Source organism: Anopheles ziemanni, chromosome 3 (genome assembly GCF_943734765.1).
Source record: "Anopheles ziemanni chromosome 3, idAnoZiCoDA_A2_x.2, whole genome shotgun sequence".
In the NCBI taxonomy this organism is placed as follows: domain Eukaryota; kingdom Metazoa; phylum Arthropoda; class Insecta; order Diptera; family Culicidae; genus Anopheles; species Anopheles ziemanni.
Window position 1 is genome coordinate 85,786,640 of NC_080706.1, and position 15,712 is coordinate 85,802,351.

General features: G+C 42.3%; 2 protein-coding genes across 2 annotated transcripts; both read left to right on the plus strand.

The window, feature by feature from the left end:
• The first annotated feature begins 6,472 nt into the window (after nt 1-6,472).
• LOC131285696 (microfibril-associated glycoprotein 4-like) lies at nt 6,473-7,429 on the plus strand. Its single transcript, XM_058314551.1, has one exon. It carries the CDS (start codon nt 6,473-6,475, stop codon nt 7,427-7,429), a length of 957 nt encoding a protein of 318 aa, XP_058170534.1.
• A 5,323-nt stretch (nt 7,430-12,752) lies between these two features.
• Nucleotides 12,753-13,776, plus strand: LOC131285697 (angiopoietin-related protein 1-like). The gene is made up of 2 exons (XM_058314552.1): nt 12,753-13,629; nt 13,745-13,776. The coding sequence occupies exons 1-2, from the start codon at nt 12,753-12,755 to the stop codon at nt 13,774-13,776; spliced, it is 909 nt and encodes a 302-aa protein (XP_058170535.1).
• The last annotated feature ends 1,936 nt before the right edge of the window (nt 13,777-15,712 follow it).

A 15,712-nucleotide genomic window follows, 5' to 3' on the forward strand; every position in this document is an offset into this window, starting at 1 on the left:
ATAATTTCGTTTCCAAATTTCCAAATCGCTCTGGGGGTGTTCTGTAGAGTTATTTTCTTCTCTCTCTCTCTTTCTCTCTCTCTCCTTCTCTCTCTCTCTCTCTCTCTCTTTCTCTCTCTTGCTTCAACTCGGTATCCTTTAAGGCGAATCGTTTGAAAAGGGTTTTGAAAGCCCAGCGCAGTGAGCGCAGACGGCTTCCTCGCGGGGGGTTTGGGCTGTTTGATTGTTTTCGTTCCGTTTCGATTCATATTTCATCCATTGGCACTGGAGTGGTCAAGGTGAGCGTAAGATGCCGCCAACCGACGTTCCGTTGATGACTTAATTCTGTGTTCAACTATGGATCTTGCGTTTGATGCATTGTATGTATTTACCAGTAGTTGGTAGGATTTTGAAATTGTTTTGTTGCTAAGTATGTAACTCTATGGCATGAAAAAAATTTCAACCTATTTTTCAATTTTCTTTATTTTTAAACTTACTTTTTCACATTATATTGGTTCATATTTACGTTACATTGATTACTTGTTACATATTGTACAATGTTTTTATGCGTTCAATTTTGTTGTCACATTTCTATATCCTTCTACAGCTTGGATTATCTTTTTCCTGCTAGTTTGAATGGTTTTTATTTTGCTCTTTCATTTTTAACAGTTCCTAAGTTAATTGTATCTGCAGAGAACTGCTTTCAAAGATAAGTAAATTAAGTCAAAAAGAATAAAATTCAGAAGCTTCCATTTTATCAAAGCGAATAGAACGATAGTACTTTTATTCTGTGGGTATTTGTCAGATAAACATTGGTAAATCTTCATGTATTATCGACTTGAATACAATTTTAGCTACTTTATTCACCTGTATGGGGGTGCCCATGGCGCACCGGTAGTGCGGGGGGCACCCTCCGGTATTCCGAACGGTTGATCACCGATGTATAATATTACCGTCTTTCGGTCACATAACACTTTCTTCGGCATGGAATTTCGTGTGGATGCCATCAGGAACAGACAGACATAAGTTGTCGTTTTTGAGTTAAATGCCAAACTAATCAAAATTATGTTAAGAATCGAGTTAATTTATTTAGATGTTTATTCAGGCTATAAGATAATGCGAAAAACATGTTTTATAGAACAATGAACCAACTTTTTTACTGTCGTTTACATTTTGTAAATTGTAGTTTATAATTTTCTGAAAATTTAACATTTGACGATTTAAAACAATATTTTTCACTTACTTTGGATGAGTTTAACAGATCCTGAATAAGAGTTCAGGCTCTCTTCATTTAATATTGACCACTAACAAATCAACTACAACTGCCCTGACGTTCAGTCATCGAGTGGGTGGAAAGGGTCCACAACATAGTACCAACTGCAGGATGAGGCGAAATTGGTACCAGCCGGTGCCAAAAGGCCCCTCCTCTTCCCTCCATTGGCATTCAATATGAGTCGAGTCCGTCTCGGACTCGGTCTGCACAACGCAGGTATCATAAATCTATCACACATTTCAAGAAACACCGCATATTGATCGATGACTCCCGTCGGCCATTAATTTCCGGCCACTTTCGATGATAGGCGGACGGGCGGCCAACGGTGGGTTGGCCCCGGGTGAAAAGGGACGATTCTCACGGAAAGGTCACTCGCCACACACACACACACACGAACAACGCCACATACACACACACACACGGTGATCGAGAAACGAGAGGCAACTGTCACCAAAGTCAGCCCCCAGAGGACGTTCCGGTTCAGGTCGATTTTCGAAAACGGTTTCTCGCTGAGCTCAGCGACTAAATTTTGCGAGAAGGAAGACAAATAGAAACATTATTGTTTACGTAAACACTTTTGCGGAAGCACTGGACGCGGGCGAGAGGAGAACGGTTCCAGCAGGTCTCGGTCATTTTCCGAACGCGAAGGCATTTTACGGACGGATCTCATCCGTTCCGGAGGCGTACGATGCGATTCGGATACACATTTTTAGCTAAACACTTGCTACTTTGTGGCCGGTATCTCTCACCGCACAACGAGGTTTGTTTCCGCATTAGAGGTTATAATTGTACGGCAAACGTTGGTTCTCGGTATTGGGGAAGTTCACTAAATTGTTTAATTTATCTGTTTTATCCTTACAAGGATCGGTTGGGTTTGTTTTTCGGTTACATTATGTGTAAAAGGAATTAACATAATTTACAAATAATTAAACTCTCTTTTAGGCCAACGTCCGCACGAATCTTTCCACTGTTTGCAAAGGATGGGCCATACCCGCCGTAATTGGCTGCCATGGGTTTGGCTTGTATGCAAACCGAACTTTACGGTTGCTGGTATTAATTTACTGTGCGGTTTTACGAGCCCGAGGATATGCCGAGTAGAAGTATTCCAGAGTGCAGCAGTGGCACGTTATGCACTTGCTCCCGTCGAAGACCTCGGACCGAATCCTCGTTCTACCCTCTCTCCTTCCCCCCTGCACTTCATGGCACTGTAGTGATGTGTTTATGGCCGTTGTGTAATTGTAAGCTCTCCACCGCAACATGTTTTATGATTATTTGGCCCCGTTTTTCCGGCTTGAATCTCGGTACGATGCCTAATGCACTTGGCGAAAAGTATCACAACCATCATCGTCATCATCATCTGCAGGCCACCGGCTGTGGCCGAGTGGTCGTCTTCTTGGGCAGGACTCTCGAGGGCTCAGACTCGACGACGACTCAGTTTGCACCGGCCTATCCGTCCCACCTCATCGCCCGGTGCATCGATTTTCCACCCGAGCAACGCCGGACGAACTGACCACCGGCCGGCCGTGCAAGTGGCAAACTTGAACCGAGGTAATTTATGCCGGTGCTGAGTTTTTCGGATGCGATAAATTAAATGAAATTTATTACAATAAAATGTTCTCCGGCGCTGGACACCCGACACCGACGCACCGGTTTTGCCGACATTAAACTGCACATTTATATCGGTTTCGGGTGCGAAGGGGGCGTAAAAGTTTGGCGCACGGTTTTTGGGTTTGTCACATCGGACCCGAAGCGTTTGTGAAATGTGGCGTCATTCTGGAACTCCAATGCAGATGCACATCTTGCTCCATACGCATGTGATCTGAAGAGAGTGTCATTTGACAGGGTGCCGTTTGGAATCGAGATAATTATTACTATAGTCATTAGATTAGAATGTACGATCCATTTGAATCGTAACTTGTCTTCGTGACATGTATCGAGTATTTTGAAGCTCAGTCCATAATTTGTAATTTTATTGATGGCAAAATTAATTGATCAACAGTGATCTGGTTTGGAAGAACAAAATAACAAAAAACTGTTAGTTAAACGAAAACGAATTTGTTTGATTAACTTTACATTAAAATGTCACAGACGAAAATTAGGTAGAGCAAATATGATCTGGATTTATATACAATTTAGCTATCTGTTTTTTTTTTACCAAGGGATGCATATTTCATCATCTTTCCTTAACAATATTTGCGATCACTGTGGATCGAAATAATCAAAGAATTCCACAAAACTGTGACAGAGAAGCGATTCTTGGTCAGAGTACCTCGCCGCAAAGTGTACTTTAGAACTGAGTAATTGATCATTGTGGATTTAAAATAATATTAAACATGATGGGGGTCCGCGACAGCCCAGCACTATCGCCGATTAGACCCTCCCCTATACGAGACTGACTGACTATCCACTTACGCAAAGGGAATAAGTCTAGTATGCTCCTCATAAGGCAGGCATGACCAAAGACGATCGTTACACCATGTAAGAAGAAGAAGAAGAAGAAGAAGATAAAATATGATGAGATACGTCTAAGATGATGTGTATATAGTAGCGTTTTAATATTATTTCAGTTCCGGCTACAATATCTTATTTTACATAATCCATAAGGCAAATAATGTTTCCTTTGTGATTAGTTTTATCAAAATCGTGATGATTAGACGGCATAAAGTTATGCAAATATGTATAGCCAAACCCTGCACCCTGACCAATACGGTTTCATCAAGCAAAACCATAATCTTGCTTTAAATTGTTTAATTTCCGAAAAGCGGTTTTACGGCATAACAAAATCGATTAAAAAACCGTCGAAACCCCGATATGTGGCAGCTAAGACTCAACTTTGGTGCTTTGTTCTCTTCTGAATAATGGTAGGAATAAATCATTATAATAGCATTTCACCATACCGCACCTGTGCAAACATCCTTTTGAGTTTGTGTTTCACTTTGGTATTGATTATCTTCACAAGGGGTTAAAATTGATCGTTCCGTCGACGGTGGAGCCAACCGGCTAACCAACGCCCGTTCCGACAGGGAGCGCTCCGTAGAAGCGTAAGATTTTATCGACAATTTCCTCCCATCGGAAGTGAACCGCATGCCCCTCGACTGCAGTTAATTTCATTTCCCGCAACTTAATCTTGGAAAAAGTCACTATCTTTATGAATCATCGCTCTTCATGTGTGCCAGGTTGAAGCAGACACAACTCCCGGTGGCGGCTTGTTTCGGGCGGGAGCTATCGGGTCGGAAGAATCTGACCTACAAAAAGCACCTACGAGCTGAACTCTGGAACTCTCGACAGAGACGAGTTCAATTTTGCCCAAAAGCGCCACCATACGGCGGTACGGCTTCGGGCGATCGGAAGTGAAGTAATGGCTGCTCGAAAGTTACGAGTTTCCCCGTCTTTCCCTCCTGCCGCAAGCCACTCCGGAGGTTCCGTATCAAAAAATTGGCACAACTAGACCGCCGGGGCAGGGCACCAACCGCTCCGGGCTCCACTTGTTGACTAACTTTTTGATTTATACCCCTGCTCGCCCATGGACGACAGCGAACTCGTGTTTCATCGCATGATGTAATCGATCGATAATTTATTCCCGCATCGAAAGCCCATATGCAAATATATAAATATGCGAGGAAGGCCGTGTACCGGTCTGCCGTTTTCCCGGGCGGTTTTCCGGGCAGCGGGGCCAATTTTATAGTCCATGAAAACGGAACAAAGCGGAACCAACGTGCCCTCGGGCGGCCGCCAGGCCAATGGATCAAGTGGATAGAGTTTTTCTTTTTTAACTCCCAACCGTGCTTTAACCCCGGCGCTTCAGACCGGGTTTGAGGCCACTTTTGTGAGGACATTCGGCAAAGTTGCCTTTCGCTTTGTCGGAAGTAGAAAGCAATTTCTAAAGAGAAAAAAGTTATGTTTTAAATGAAGAAACGCTTCGCTTCCATTTTCTACCGCTTTGTGTTAGGAGAACTTCAGTTTAAGGAGTCCCTTTCTTCTACTCAGAACATCCTCTCCCTTGTCCCTTTCCTCTACTCAAGCAAGGCAATTACGAAAACTGTGGTAGGAAAACCGCTGCCAGCTTGTTGATCATGTGCTGCAGAATTCTTAAGGTTAACAAAGATCTATGATGACACTAGGCATGTCGCAAAATTTCATCAAATGGATGGTAGGAAAAACATTAAAGTTTTTTTCAATAGTGAACAACGGTTTTGCATATCAACCAAATTTAGATTGAGCTAAATACTTTATTCACTTTTAAGTTTCTTATTGTGATATAGCTGTTTAATTATTAGATATTTCAGTCATAACAACCAGATAACCGTTTAACAGCTCTATTTGTGTTTACAGTTTATTTATTTGTAAACACATATTCACCAGTTTTGGCTCAACATGTCCGAATATGTACGCGGTACCGTTTTATAAGCCGTGCACACAGTTTATCAACGTATTTGAATCGTTTCTTACAAACAAATCAGCATCTGAAAAAATATGATCATCTAGAAAAGAGTTTATAAAGTTAACAAAACTCAAATGAGTTCGTGCTTCATGAACTGAAGCGGAGCAGCGGCTCTGTTGAGCAATGTTTTGCTTGCATTGACCATTTGCTTAACAAACGGGTGTCGTTGGAAAACCCTGACAGATAAAAGACGCTGTGAGATGTGTCTCGGTCTGATAGCGCATTCGATGTAAAATGGACTCGCGCGAACACAACCAACTCTAAATTTGGCATTGTGTAGGAGCTCTGCTTGTCGCGTTATCAATATCGTTGCTATTGTATGTTCTCATAAGCATTCGTCAGGGGTGTAGAATCTGCTTTCAAGCACAAATTTCATCAATCGCTCTCTTTGAAAAATCAAAACTGATTACATGAACAAAAATTTTATGATTAATTTTGCACAACTAAATAATGAGTATGAGCATGAGTACGAATAATAAGCTAAATCGAGTCAATCCTATTTTCTACAGTGTTTGAAACTTTCTTGTCGGCAGAGTTCTCCATCCCTGCATTCCTTCATATAAAAGCAACTCCAAATCATGAGGCCAGCTATAGTTTCATTGAATTCTTGAGCATTCTACAACAAGATAGTTTCACAACCAACCATGTTCATCAACGTGCGCCTTTTCAGTCTATTTTGTGGACTAGTGTTATTCTGTTATTCTCCTATAAGTTCAGCAACTATTTCGGTTACGAATTCCTCGGATGCCTCGGTCGCTGGATATGGATTCGAAGTTATGATGGCCAAGCTGGACTTTCTTCAGTACAAGTTGTACGAGATCGAGCTCGGGTTGAAGGAGCGTGATGAAGAGGTGAAGGAAAAACTGACGAAACTGGAGGACTCGATCGACGGCATTCAGTGGGAGATCCATCGGCACGATCGAGATGCTGGACACAACTTAACGGTGCTGAAGGCACACTCCCAGCAGATCCTCGCTCAGCAAACAGCGTGTGCTAGCCACGAACAAATGCGGAAGGATATCGCACAACTCAGTGCAAATACAACTCAGTTTAAGCAGAGTCCGCTGTGGTACGTACAGAAAAGCTCATCAATCTCGCGGACCACCGGACCATTCAAATCGTGCAAGGAGGCACCGGCAAACGTATCAGGTGTCTACTTGATCCAGCTGAGTGACAACGAATCTCCTTTCGATGCGTTTTGTGAGCAGAATAGCTTCGGCGGCGGATGGTTGGTGATTCAGTATCGCTACGACGGATCCCTCGACTTCTATCGAAACTGGACGGAGTACCAAAAAGGATTCGGAATCTTAGATCGAGAGCACTGGCTTGGATTAGAACGAATTCATCAGGTGACATCGCGACGACAGCACGAGTTACTGATAGAACTGAAGGATTTCAAGGGAACTTACAAATTTGCCCATTATACAAACTTTTTAATTGGGAATGAATACGGACAATACGCTTTGAAAAACCTAGGAGTACATAATGGTACCGCGGGAGACTCACTAACGTATCATGAAGGTATGAAATTTTCTACAATCGATAGAGATTATGATCAATTCAGTGGAAATTGTGTTAGCCTCTTGAAAGGACCTTGGTGGCATAAAGAATGCCATAAATCCAATTTGAATGGCCAATACTTGAACGAAGCGAAAAGTACATCAATGCATTGGGATACATTCAAAAATGCTTGTCAAGGCTTGGCGTTCTCGAGGATGATGGTTCGTGAAGTTTAAAGATACTGTTGATGATAGTAGGAAAATATCGATGGTTTTCGGAAAATGCTGCGTTGAACAAGAAGCAGTTTAGATTCCTTTTTAGTATTTTAAAAATGATTCTGTATTTGTTTTGAGGAAAAATTTCTTCAATGTTCCGCTTCAACGTTGAAACAATTATTCGTCTAAGTGTTAGTTCCTAGCATTTAGTATTATACTCGCTTATTAAATTTTTTATTGCAAATAAATGTTTAATAAAAAAATACATGATTTGTGTTGATTTTTTTTCTTTTTAATTTCGATAAGCATTGTAGTTTATTCTTTGTAAACTATATGTTACTTTCAATTGTGTAGGCCTATTGCTTCTCCGTCATTTTGCTGTTAACATTTGACTTCGAAACGCACCAATTTGCAATTTAGAAGAATAAGTAACCAAAAGTTTTGATTTTACTTATTGTCATAAAACCATCCAAACCTGTCAGGTGCTTTCAAATTATGCTTCAGTCGGCATTTTTAATCGCCAAGTGGCTTTGGTGTGGCTTACCCGGCATGCCCTGCGGAAAAACGCGTCAACAAGCAACGACATCGTCGACGACAACTACGTCGCCATCGGTGGCGTAATGAAAGGTTCGTGTTCATTTTTCAATTAACAAGGGAAAAGCCTCTTAGAGCTTGCCAAGGTTCCTAGCGTTGGCAGGGACGGACTGGTAGTGCATGAAAAAGGCACTCAAACAGCAGGCAAGCAGAAGGCGAAAAAAGAACGTGCCGGGCGATTGGGTGGAAAATTGTCGGAAAATTTGATTGAGGCTTCTTGGTCGGCGCTATTTTTTGCGACAGCAGAGGAATCGGAATCTCCACTCTCCGGAAAGGGAGGGAAAACTTACAAATAAGGTGAAAAGTAAACAATAATTCGACTGTTATTGTGATTGTATGTTTATGAATGCAGACATATTTTCATAACGTGACGGTAGATTTATGGCAACTTGGCACGACACCCGTTTAGGCGTTTGGGAGGAAAAGGAAGCTTTTCGTTTGCCACGTGACGGGCTCGGCGTTCCACTTACCGGGATTGCCCACCCAACAGGTGCGTTGGTAGGAAATTGCTTCTTTGTCGCAGCCGCAGGTGAAGCCGAAGGAAAAGCGCTTTCTTAATGGAAAGAACGGCTAGGGCCTGCTCCTGTGCCAAAGTACTACAATTCATTACGGAAGCAATTGGGCCCACGCGGAGCGTAGGTGTTGTGCCGGTTTTAATTGCTTCTTTTGTTCGCAACGATGTAAATGGAAAGTTTAAACGAAACTCACTTTGCGCCATTTGGTTTCTTCTGGTTACTACTAACAATTGCGTGAAAATTATAATTGATCATTAGAAGGAGAAGAAGAGAGAGAGGAAAAAAACTCATCCGTCACTGAAAAGCAATCGATTGGCTGCCGAATATTTTCAACTTAGCTACAAATGCCGCTTCAATATAGGAACTATGTTTTATAGAAAAAAATCGTAGGAATTTCATCATGGAAGCAGTCATTAGATAGTCTATAGATAGAAAATAGACACAGTAGCAAACATCTAATATTGCTCACGTAAATTAAATTCATCTGCTACGCTGCTTAAAATCATTCAGTCCAATGAACGGGAAAAGTGCCTAAAGGTGGTTGGTAGAACAATTTTACAAAGCGTAAGGTATTAAACACAATTCATCGCTGCACCTTCTTCCAATGGATAAAAGCAATAAAACTTTTGCAATCTAATAGTCATGACTTATAAATGTTCGTACTCGCCAAGGGGAATAAACGAACGACGTCGAAGAAAAGATACCAACTGTTAAACTGAGGTAGTGTCGGTATTTGTTGGAAAAGCGGTCATGGCTTCGAGTGGCTTTCGCACAAAGTAACGTATCATCGGGGAATGAGAGAAGATATGATACGGATGCATCGTGAAGTGAAGCTCATCCTCGGTAGAATTTGCATAATTGAATTAGTCATGCTACATTAGCCATTTCTGCGTAAAGTGAGGAAATCAATAAAATATTTTTTGTTGCAATATTCCTTTCCGGAAACCTCCTCTCAGATCGTCCCAGATTTACCATTTACAGGTTTCAGGATTTTCCCGAGGCAAAACTGTTGCAATGATCACCGTTCGTAAGGATTTTCCATTCATTCCTCTTACGTGTGGAGCTTTTTCCAATGTAATGGAGCTAACGTGGCGCGGACGGTGTAGAATTAGTTTTTCACCCATTTCCCGCCACGGTCTCGGGGCGGCGGGCTGATCTGGGACGTTCGCACAAGTCCGCCAAGCCGACATCTGCCGCCCTCACCTGCATGGGCACTTAAAATCTGCCAGACGCATTAAAAAGGATCGCTTTTGGAACGTTCTCTCGAGAGTGGTCTCGACTTTCACGGCGATGGTCACCAGCCAGCCATAAGGACCTTACCGTTCGGCATCCCCGTTACAATGGCTTCCGAAAACGACGCCGAAGGAAGTCAGTGTAGGGGAATTTAACACCTACCTACAACTCTGCCTGTATCCTTCATATCCTTTTTACGAGACTAAAGTTTTTCCATCGACAACTTTTACACTTGGTCAGCTGTAGGTTCAAGCCATTTTTCCGGATTCTTTCTTTCGGGCGGCGCATATTTTTTTCATGAGTTTGTTTCGCCGGGCGCTCGTGGTATGTGTGTGCAGTTACTTTTTATTGATCTAACCATTTATACTAATTGACTCGTCGGAAGGTTAGCGGTGTTGCTAAGCAGTAAAAAAGAACTTATTATATTGAACTTAGTTGATGTATTAGGTATTTTGTACAAGAATAAAGATACTTTCTATATTAAAGGGTATTTTATTGTTACTAGCAAAACCTTATTAACCTACACTACATTATCTAAAATAGAATAACAAATTTTATTAAATTAATCGATCTATAACTAATTTTACCAATCTGTTCGAAATATATTCCAAAAAATATTATAGTCGAAATATATTCACTGTTTTTCCCGGTTCGGGGAATACATACACCGAAATAATCGGTTTTTTGTGTATTTTAAATTATGCGTTCCAATCTTTCTTCGTAAAATTGACCACAATAATTTATCTCTAAAATACATACAGATACATAAAATCGGACCAAACTAAAAGGCTATATACAATATGTTTCCAACTTCACGTACGTATTTTACGAAGCCAGCAAATTTTGTTTGAAGATTCTTCACACTATATTTGACTGTTTTTCGGGCGAAAGGAAAAAAACACTCAAGAACAACAGAAACCAAACGGACTTGTTTCGTCTTAGCAACAAATGTTTCAATCCACCTAATCCGCGGCTAAGTGTGGATTCTTCCGTCGTAGTGCACCGGTGGAAACCCATACAGATGTGAATTAAACAGGAAAAAAGGACTTCTCACCAGCTGGGGGAGTTTTTCTGTTTGCGCCCATCAATTGCGGGCCACTTCGTTAAGCAACACGGAAGCGACAAATATCCCGACGTTGGCATAAATCTGGTCGGACTAATTTTTGTTTGTCCCTTTGGCGAAATGTTTTTCCCAAACAGATTTTCCCGGTTCCCGGCAAAAGCGGTCGTGCCAAAGGTCGCCTGCATCGACCCATTAGAGGGGAGTGCGGTGTGGGTTTGAAACATGCCGTTTGGCTGGATCGGTGCGGGCCCGGTGAGGGTACTTGAGATTAGTGATAATCTTTTAAATGACCGTCAACAGTTGTTTGCCGGATTTTTCCGGCCACCGGGCAGTTGCTTTTGTGCGATCCAGTCCAAACGGCCGTTCGGGTGCCGCAGATAGGGCGCCTCAGATAGGAGCATATAATTTATGACCCGATCGGTCGAGGTCCTGAGAGTCATAAGACTCTCGGTCGGCGTGTTCACCTCCCCTTTTTTTGCGCTCTCCCTCCTTTGACCTATTTCATTCAAATCTGCTCAATTTTCCATTCCCTTTAACGCCTCATCGGACGTTGGACATCGGGTACCGGGGTTTCCGGGTGCACCAACCACAAAAGGGGCCTAGAAAATGTTACATCTTGCGGGTTTAGCGCCCAGTACCAGTTTTGGTCGGAGCGTTTCTCAAGGACTCAACGAATTATAGTGCCTTTATTAGCAGATTTACGGGACAACCAGCGCTTCGGGGCACGAAAGTTGATAAATAATCAGGAGAAACTCCAAAAACCTTCGGCGTTGAATCGCTGGGAAAGTGGCCGTCAGGAGGGATGAAAGTTAATCAAGGAAGGCAATTCCGTGGGCTGATTGCCACCAGGAAAAGGCATTTAATTTCGATCGCCGATAAACTGACTGCAAATATGGTCGCAGTTTGATTTGGTAAGCATATAGAACCTTTTTTGTGCGGGTTTGGAATTGCTTTTAACTCACGCAGTTTCGATGAATGTCGGCTTTCGATAGAACAAAAGATGATAGGAACAAACTGCAATAGAATAATACGCATATGGTGGAGTTTCTCATTGCACGCAAATTTATTAATTTAGAATGGGCAAATGAACCTAAGACGATATAATATATTTGAGTATGAATTGCCTAAAACCACGTTAACAATGAAAAAGATGAGAAGACAACGGAACGAAACAAAATGAATTTGTGCTGCTTGCACAGAAGCGATTGCATTGCGGTACTGTATTTCATATCAAGGAAGAAGTAAATTTTTGCTTTAGTTGAACACTTGCAAATAGCCAAGTTGGGAATCCCTTGCCATGAGATGATAAAAGTCTTGAACTTGCCCTTGGCCGACACATTTGATGCTTAGTTTATGCAGTTCGTCAACACCACCAAAGTTTCTCGACATTAGCGCAATGGTGACCGTGTTATCAAAGTTAAGAGCAGCTGTGCGGATGCCGCTATCAATATCGTTCCTTCTGCGTACGACTAGTTCTGTTCCTATGCAATAATTCAGGGGTGAAGAACCTACTCACAGTTCAAAACATTTTACATAAATTACCTTCCTACAAGATTGTATGATGCGCGAATATTAAGCACTAATTGTCTACTTTAAAGCTGTTTCAAGCGACTTCTTAATTATTTTATATGTTTATACAAAAATATGTTTCCATTTTATTTTACATTGTTTTTGCGATGAGTTCAAAACACAGGGTTTTCCATCCCTGCATTCCTTCATATAAAAGCAACTCCAAATCATGAGGCCAGCTATAGTTTCAGTGAAGTCTTGAGCATTCTACAACAAGATAGTTTCACAACCAACCATGTTTATCAACGTGCGCCTTTTCAGTCTATTTTGTGGAATAGTGTTATTCTGTCATTCTCCTATAAGTTCAGCAACTATTTCGGTGACGAATTCCTCGGATAACTCGGTCGCTGGATATGGATTCGAAGTTATGATGGCCAAGCTGGACTTTCTTCAGTACAAGTTGTACGAGATCGAGCTCGGATTGAACGAGCGTGATGAAGCGGTGAAGGAAAAACTGACGAAACTGAAGGACTCGATCGACGGCATTCAGTGGGAGATGCATCGGCACGATCGGGATGCTGGACACAACTTAACGGTGCTGAAGGCACACTCTCAGAAGATCCTCGCTCAGCAAACAGCGTGTGCTAGCCACGAACAAATGCGGAAGGAGATCGCACAACTCAGTGCAAATACAACTCAGTTTAAGCAGAGTCCGCTGTGGTACGTACAGAAAAGCTCATCAATCTCGCGGACCACCGGACCATTCAAATCGTGCAAGGAGGCACCGGCAAACGTATCAGGTGTCTATTCGATCCAGCTGAGTGACAACGAATCTCCTTTCGGTGCGTTTTGTGAGCAGAATAGCTTCGGCGGCGGATGGTTGGTGATTCAGTATCGCTACGACGGATCCCTCGACTTCTATCGAAACTGGACGGAGTACCAAAAAGGATTCGGAAGCGTTGATCGAGAGCACTGGCTTGGGTTAGAACGGATTCACCAGGTGACATCGCGACGACAGCACGAGCTACTGATAGAACTGAAGGATTTCAATGGAACATATAAATTTGCCCATTATACAAACTTTACGGTTGGCACCGAATACGAGCAATACGCTTTAAATAATTTGGGAACTTATACTGGTACAGCGGGAGATTCGCTAGACTATCATAAAGGTATGAAATTTTCTACATTTGATAGAGATAATGACGCGAACAGTAACAATTGTGCGAACGTGCACACAGGGGCGTGGTGGTACAACTCATGTCATTATTCCAACTTAAATGGCCCATACTTGAACAAAGCTGAAAGTAAAACAATGTATTGGTATCATTTCAACGATAAAACTCAGGGATTGGCATACTCAAAAATGATGATCCGTGAAGTTTGAAGATACCAACCTACTTTCTTTCTTCCAAACCCTAGAAAGCAGTTTGCATGACATTCATGAACCGTAAAGCCATTTGTAAAACAAGAGACAATTGATTTGAGGCAGAAAACAGACAACAGGTTGCAATATTATCTCCAAAGGTTAGCACAATGTTTAATCTGGCCGATGACTGACGTATCTGCACGGAGTTATACGAGTAAACTTCGTAGAAGAAGTTAGATCGATGTTGCAGCCAAACTGTATATAATGAGTACTGTTTTATTTTGATTATATCTTCAATGATGTTTTCTGATGTTTGTGTAATTTGCATTTTTTTTAGATTTTATAACAAATTCGATTTTAAGCGAAGATCAAATATTGAATTATTTCCCTTACAACTTGTGAACTCAGTTCAAGTATTGCTCCGTTAATTTGACATCCATTGAAGAAATTTATTGAAACACAGCTTTACTTTGCAAGTAGTATTCATTAGATTTTTAAGAATTGTAAAATTAATTTTCATACCCTTTGTCAACTGAAAGTTCAGGTTGCTTGTCGAGTTACAGGTTTTATTACATGGAAACAAAAATCTCCTTGATAAACAATCCCAAATACAGGTCAAAATGTTTGTCAAACGCCAGGTCAAAATGATAATAAGTAAAACTCCACAATACATACAGGGGGAAAAATCAATCCATTTTTACAATTTTTCCCCAAAAATAAAAACAACTGTAACCGTTACTTACAACACACAGATTAAATTTCCTCCCCCTCCGCCATACCGGACCAGCATTTGAGTTATGCTGCACCGATTCTCTGTTTTCCAATCAAACCACTAATCCCGGTCACGCCCCCCGATCCTTTCCTTCCGGGCATCAACCACCGGGCGGCCATCGAACGCGAAGTCGAAAATAAAATTGATTGGAATTACTCTTCCGCAAGGCATTTCGCCGTAAATTGTTTCGGAAAACAAAACCGTTCCCGGTGCCGGGCAAAAGGTAGTCGTGAAATGCACTAAATAAAAGCAGATACCACCATGCAGTCGACAACGTCGATCGATCCCGAACCTCCTCCGAATCGCTGAAGGCTGTTTTGATTGTGCTGGCCGCAGAAAATTAATCATTCCATTTCGGTTTCCCCGGTTGCCCCGGTCAGTGCAATGCGAAATGCCGGACCGACACGACGCTGCAGCGCTGTGCGACAATGCCGTTTTTCCTCGCGCAACCCATGCTTGTGTTCTTCCTTGCTCTCCCGTGTCCTTTATATCGCATATAAAACTGTCGTTACGAATCCATCAAGCGGGCCGGAAAAGTCGTGCACGAATCGCGCTCCGCTCCGCCCAACTCGCACGAACATAATTTGCGCGTGCTGCCCACGATTTCGCCGGAAAAGATACGGCCATCGATGGGCCGCTTATCGAGCTTACGGTCTTGTCCGTCGTCGAAGGATTAATACGCAAGGCTACGAGGCCCGATTATAATTGACCGCTTGATAGGTAATAAAATCATCCTTGCTCCATAAATTCACCTAGAGCGCGTTTTGTGCAGTATTATCGAGAAATTTAAAGACAATTTGGTCAACCAATGAATCAGCTTTCGGACCGATCGGGTCGCTTGCGATAATGTTCATTTCCATACTCTACCTGCTAATGCCATTAGCTTGTGTGTGGGGATTGCATATTTAATGGCATATATTTTCGCCGAGCGGATTAAGTTCTTTCGCCGATGGATAGCGTTCGATGCTGCAGCGGCATGTTTCAGCATGCCCTGCTACATTTTCTTCTCCGCCGTTTGCTCATCTTTAGATAAGGATCGACAGGAGACGATGAGTGCTGGGACGGGCAGGAATAACATAAACCGAGCCCGGACCCGGATCGGACACACCGTGCCGGCTCCCGGGCTCGGATGCGGCGGGGAATCGACGTGATCAGTAAAACAATATAAATAATAACGAACGCGGATCGGACGCGGGAATATTCAATTTTATTGCCCTCCACCAAGTGTGAAGCCTGAGGAGGAGCGTTC

Coding starts and splice junctions, on each gene's coding strand:
- LOC131285696 (XM_058314551.1), top strand. CDS start 6,473: ATGGCCAAGCTGGACTTTCTTCAGTACAAGTTGTACGAGATCGAGCTC.
- LOC131285697 (XM_058314552.1), top strand. CDS start 12,753: ATGGCCAAGCTGGACTTTCTTCAGTACAAGTTGTACGAGATCGAGCTC. Junction 13,630..13,744: donor ATACTTGAACAAAGCTGAAA/GTAAAACAATGT, acceptor TCCAAACCCTAG/AAAGCAGTTTGCATGACATT.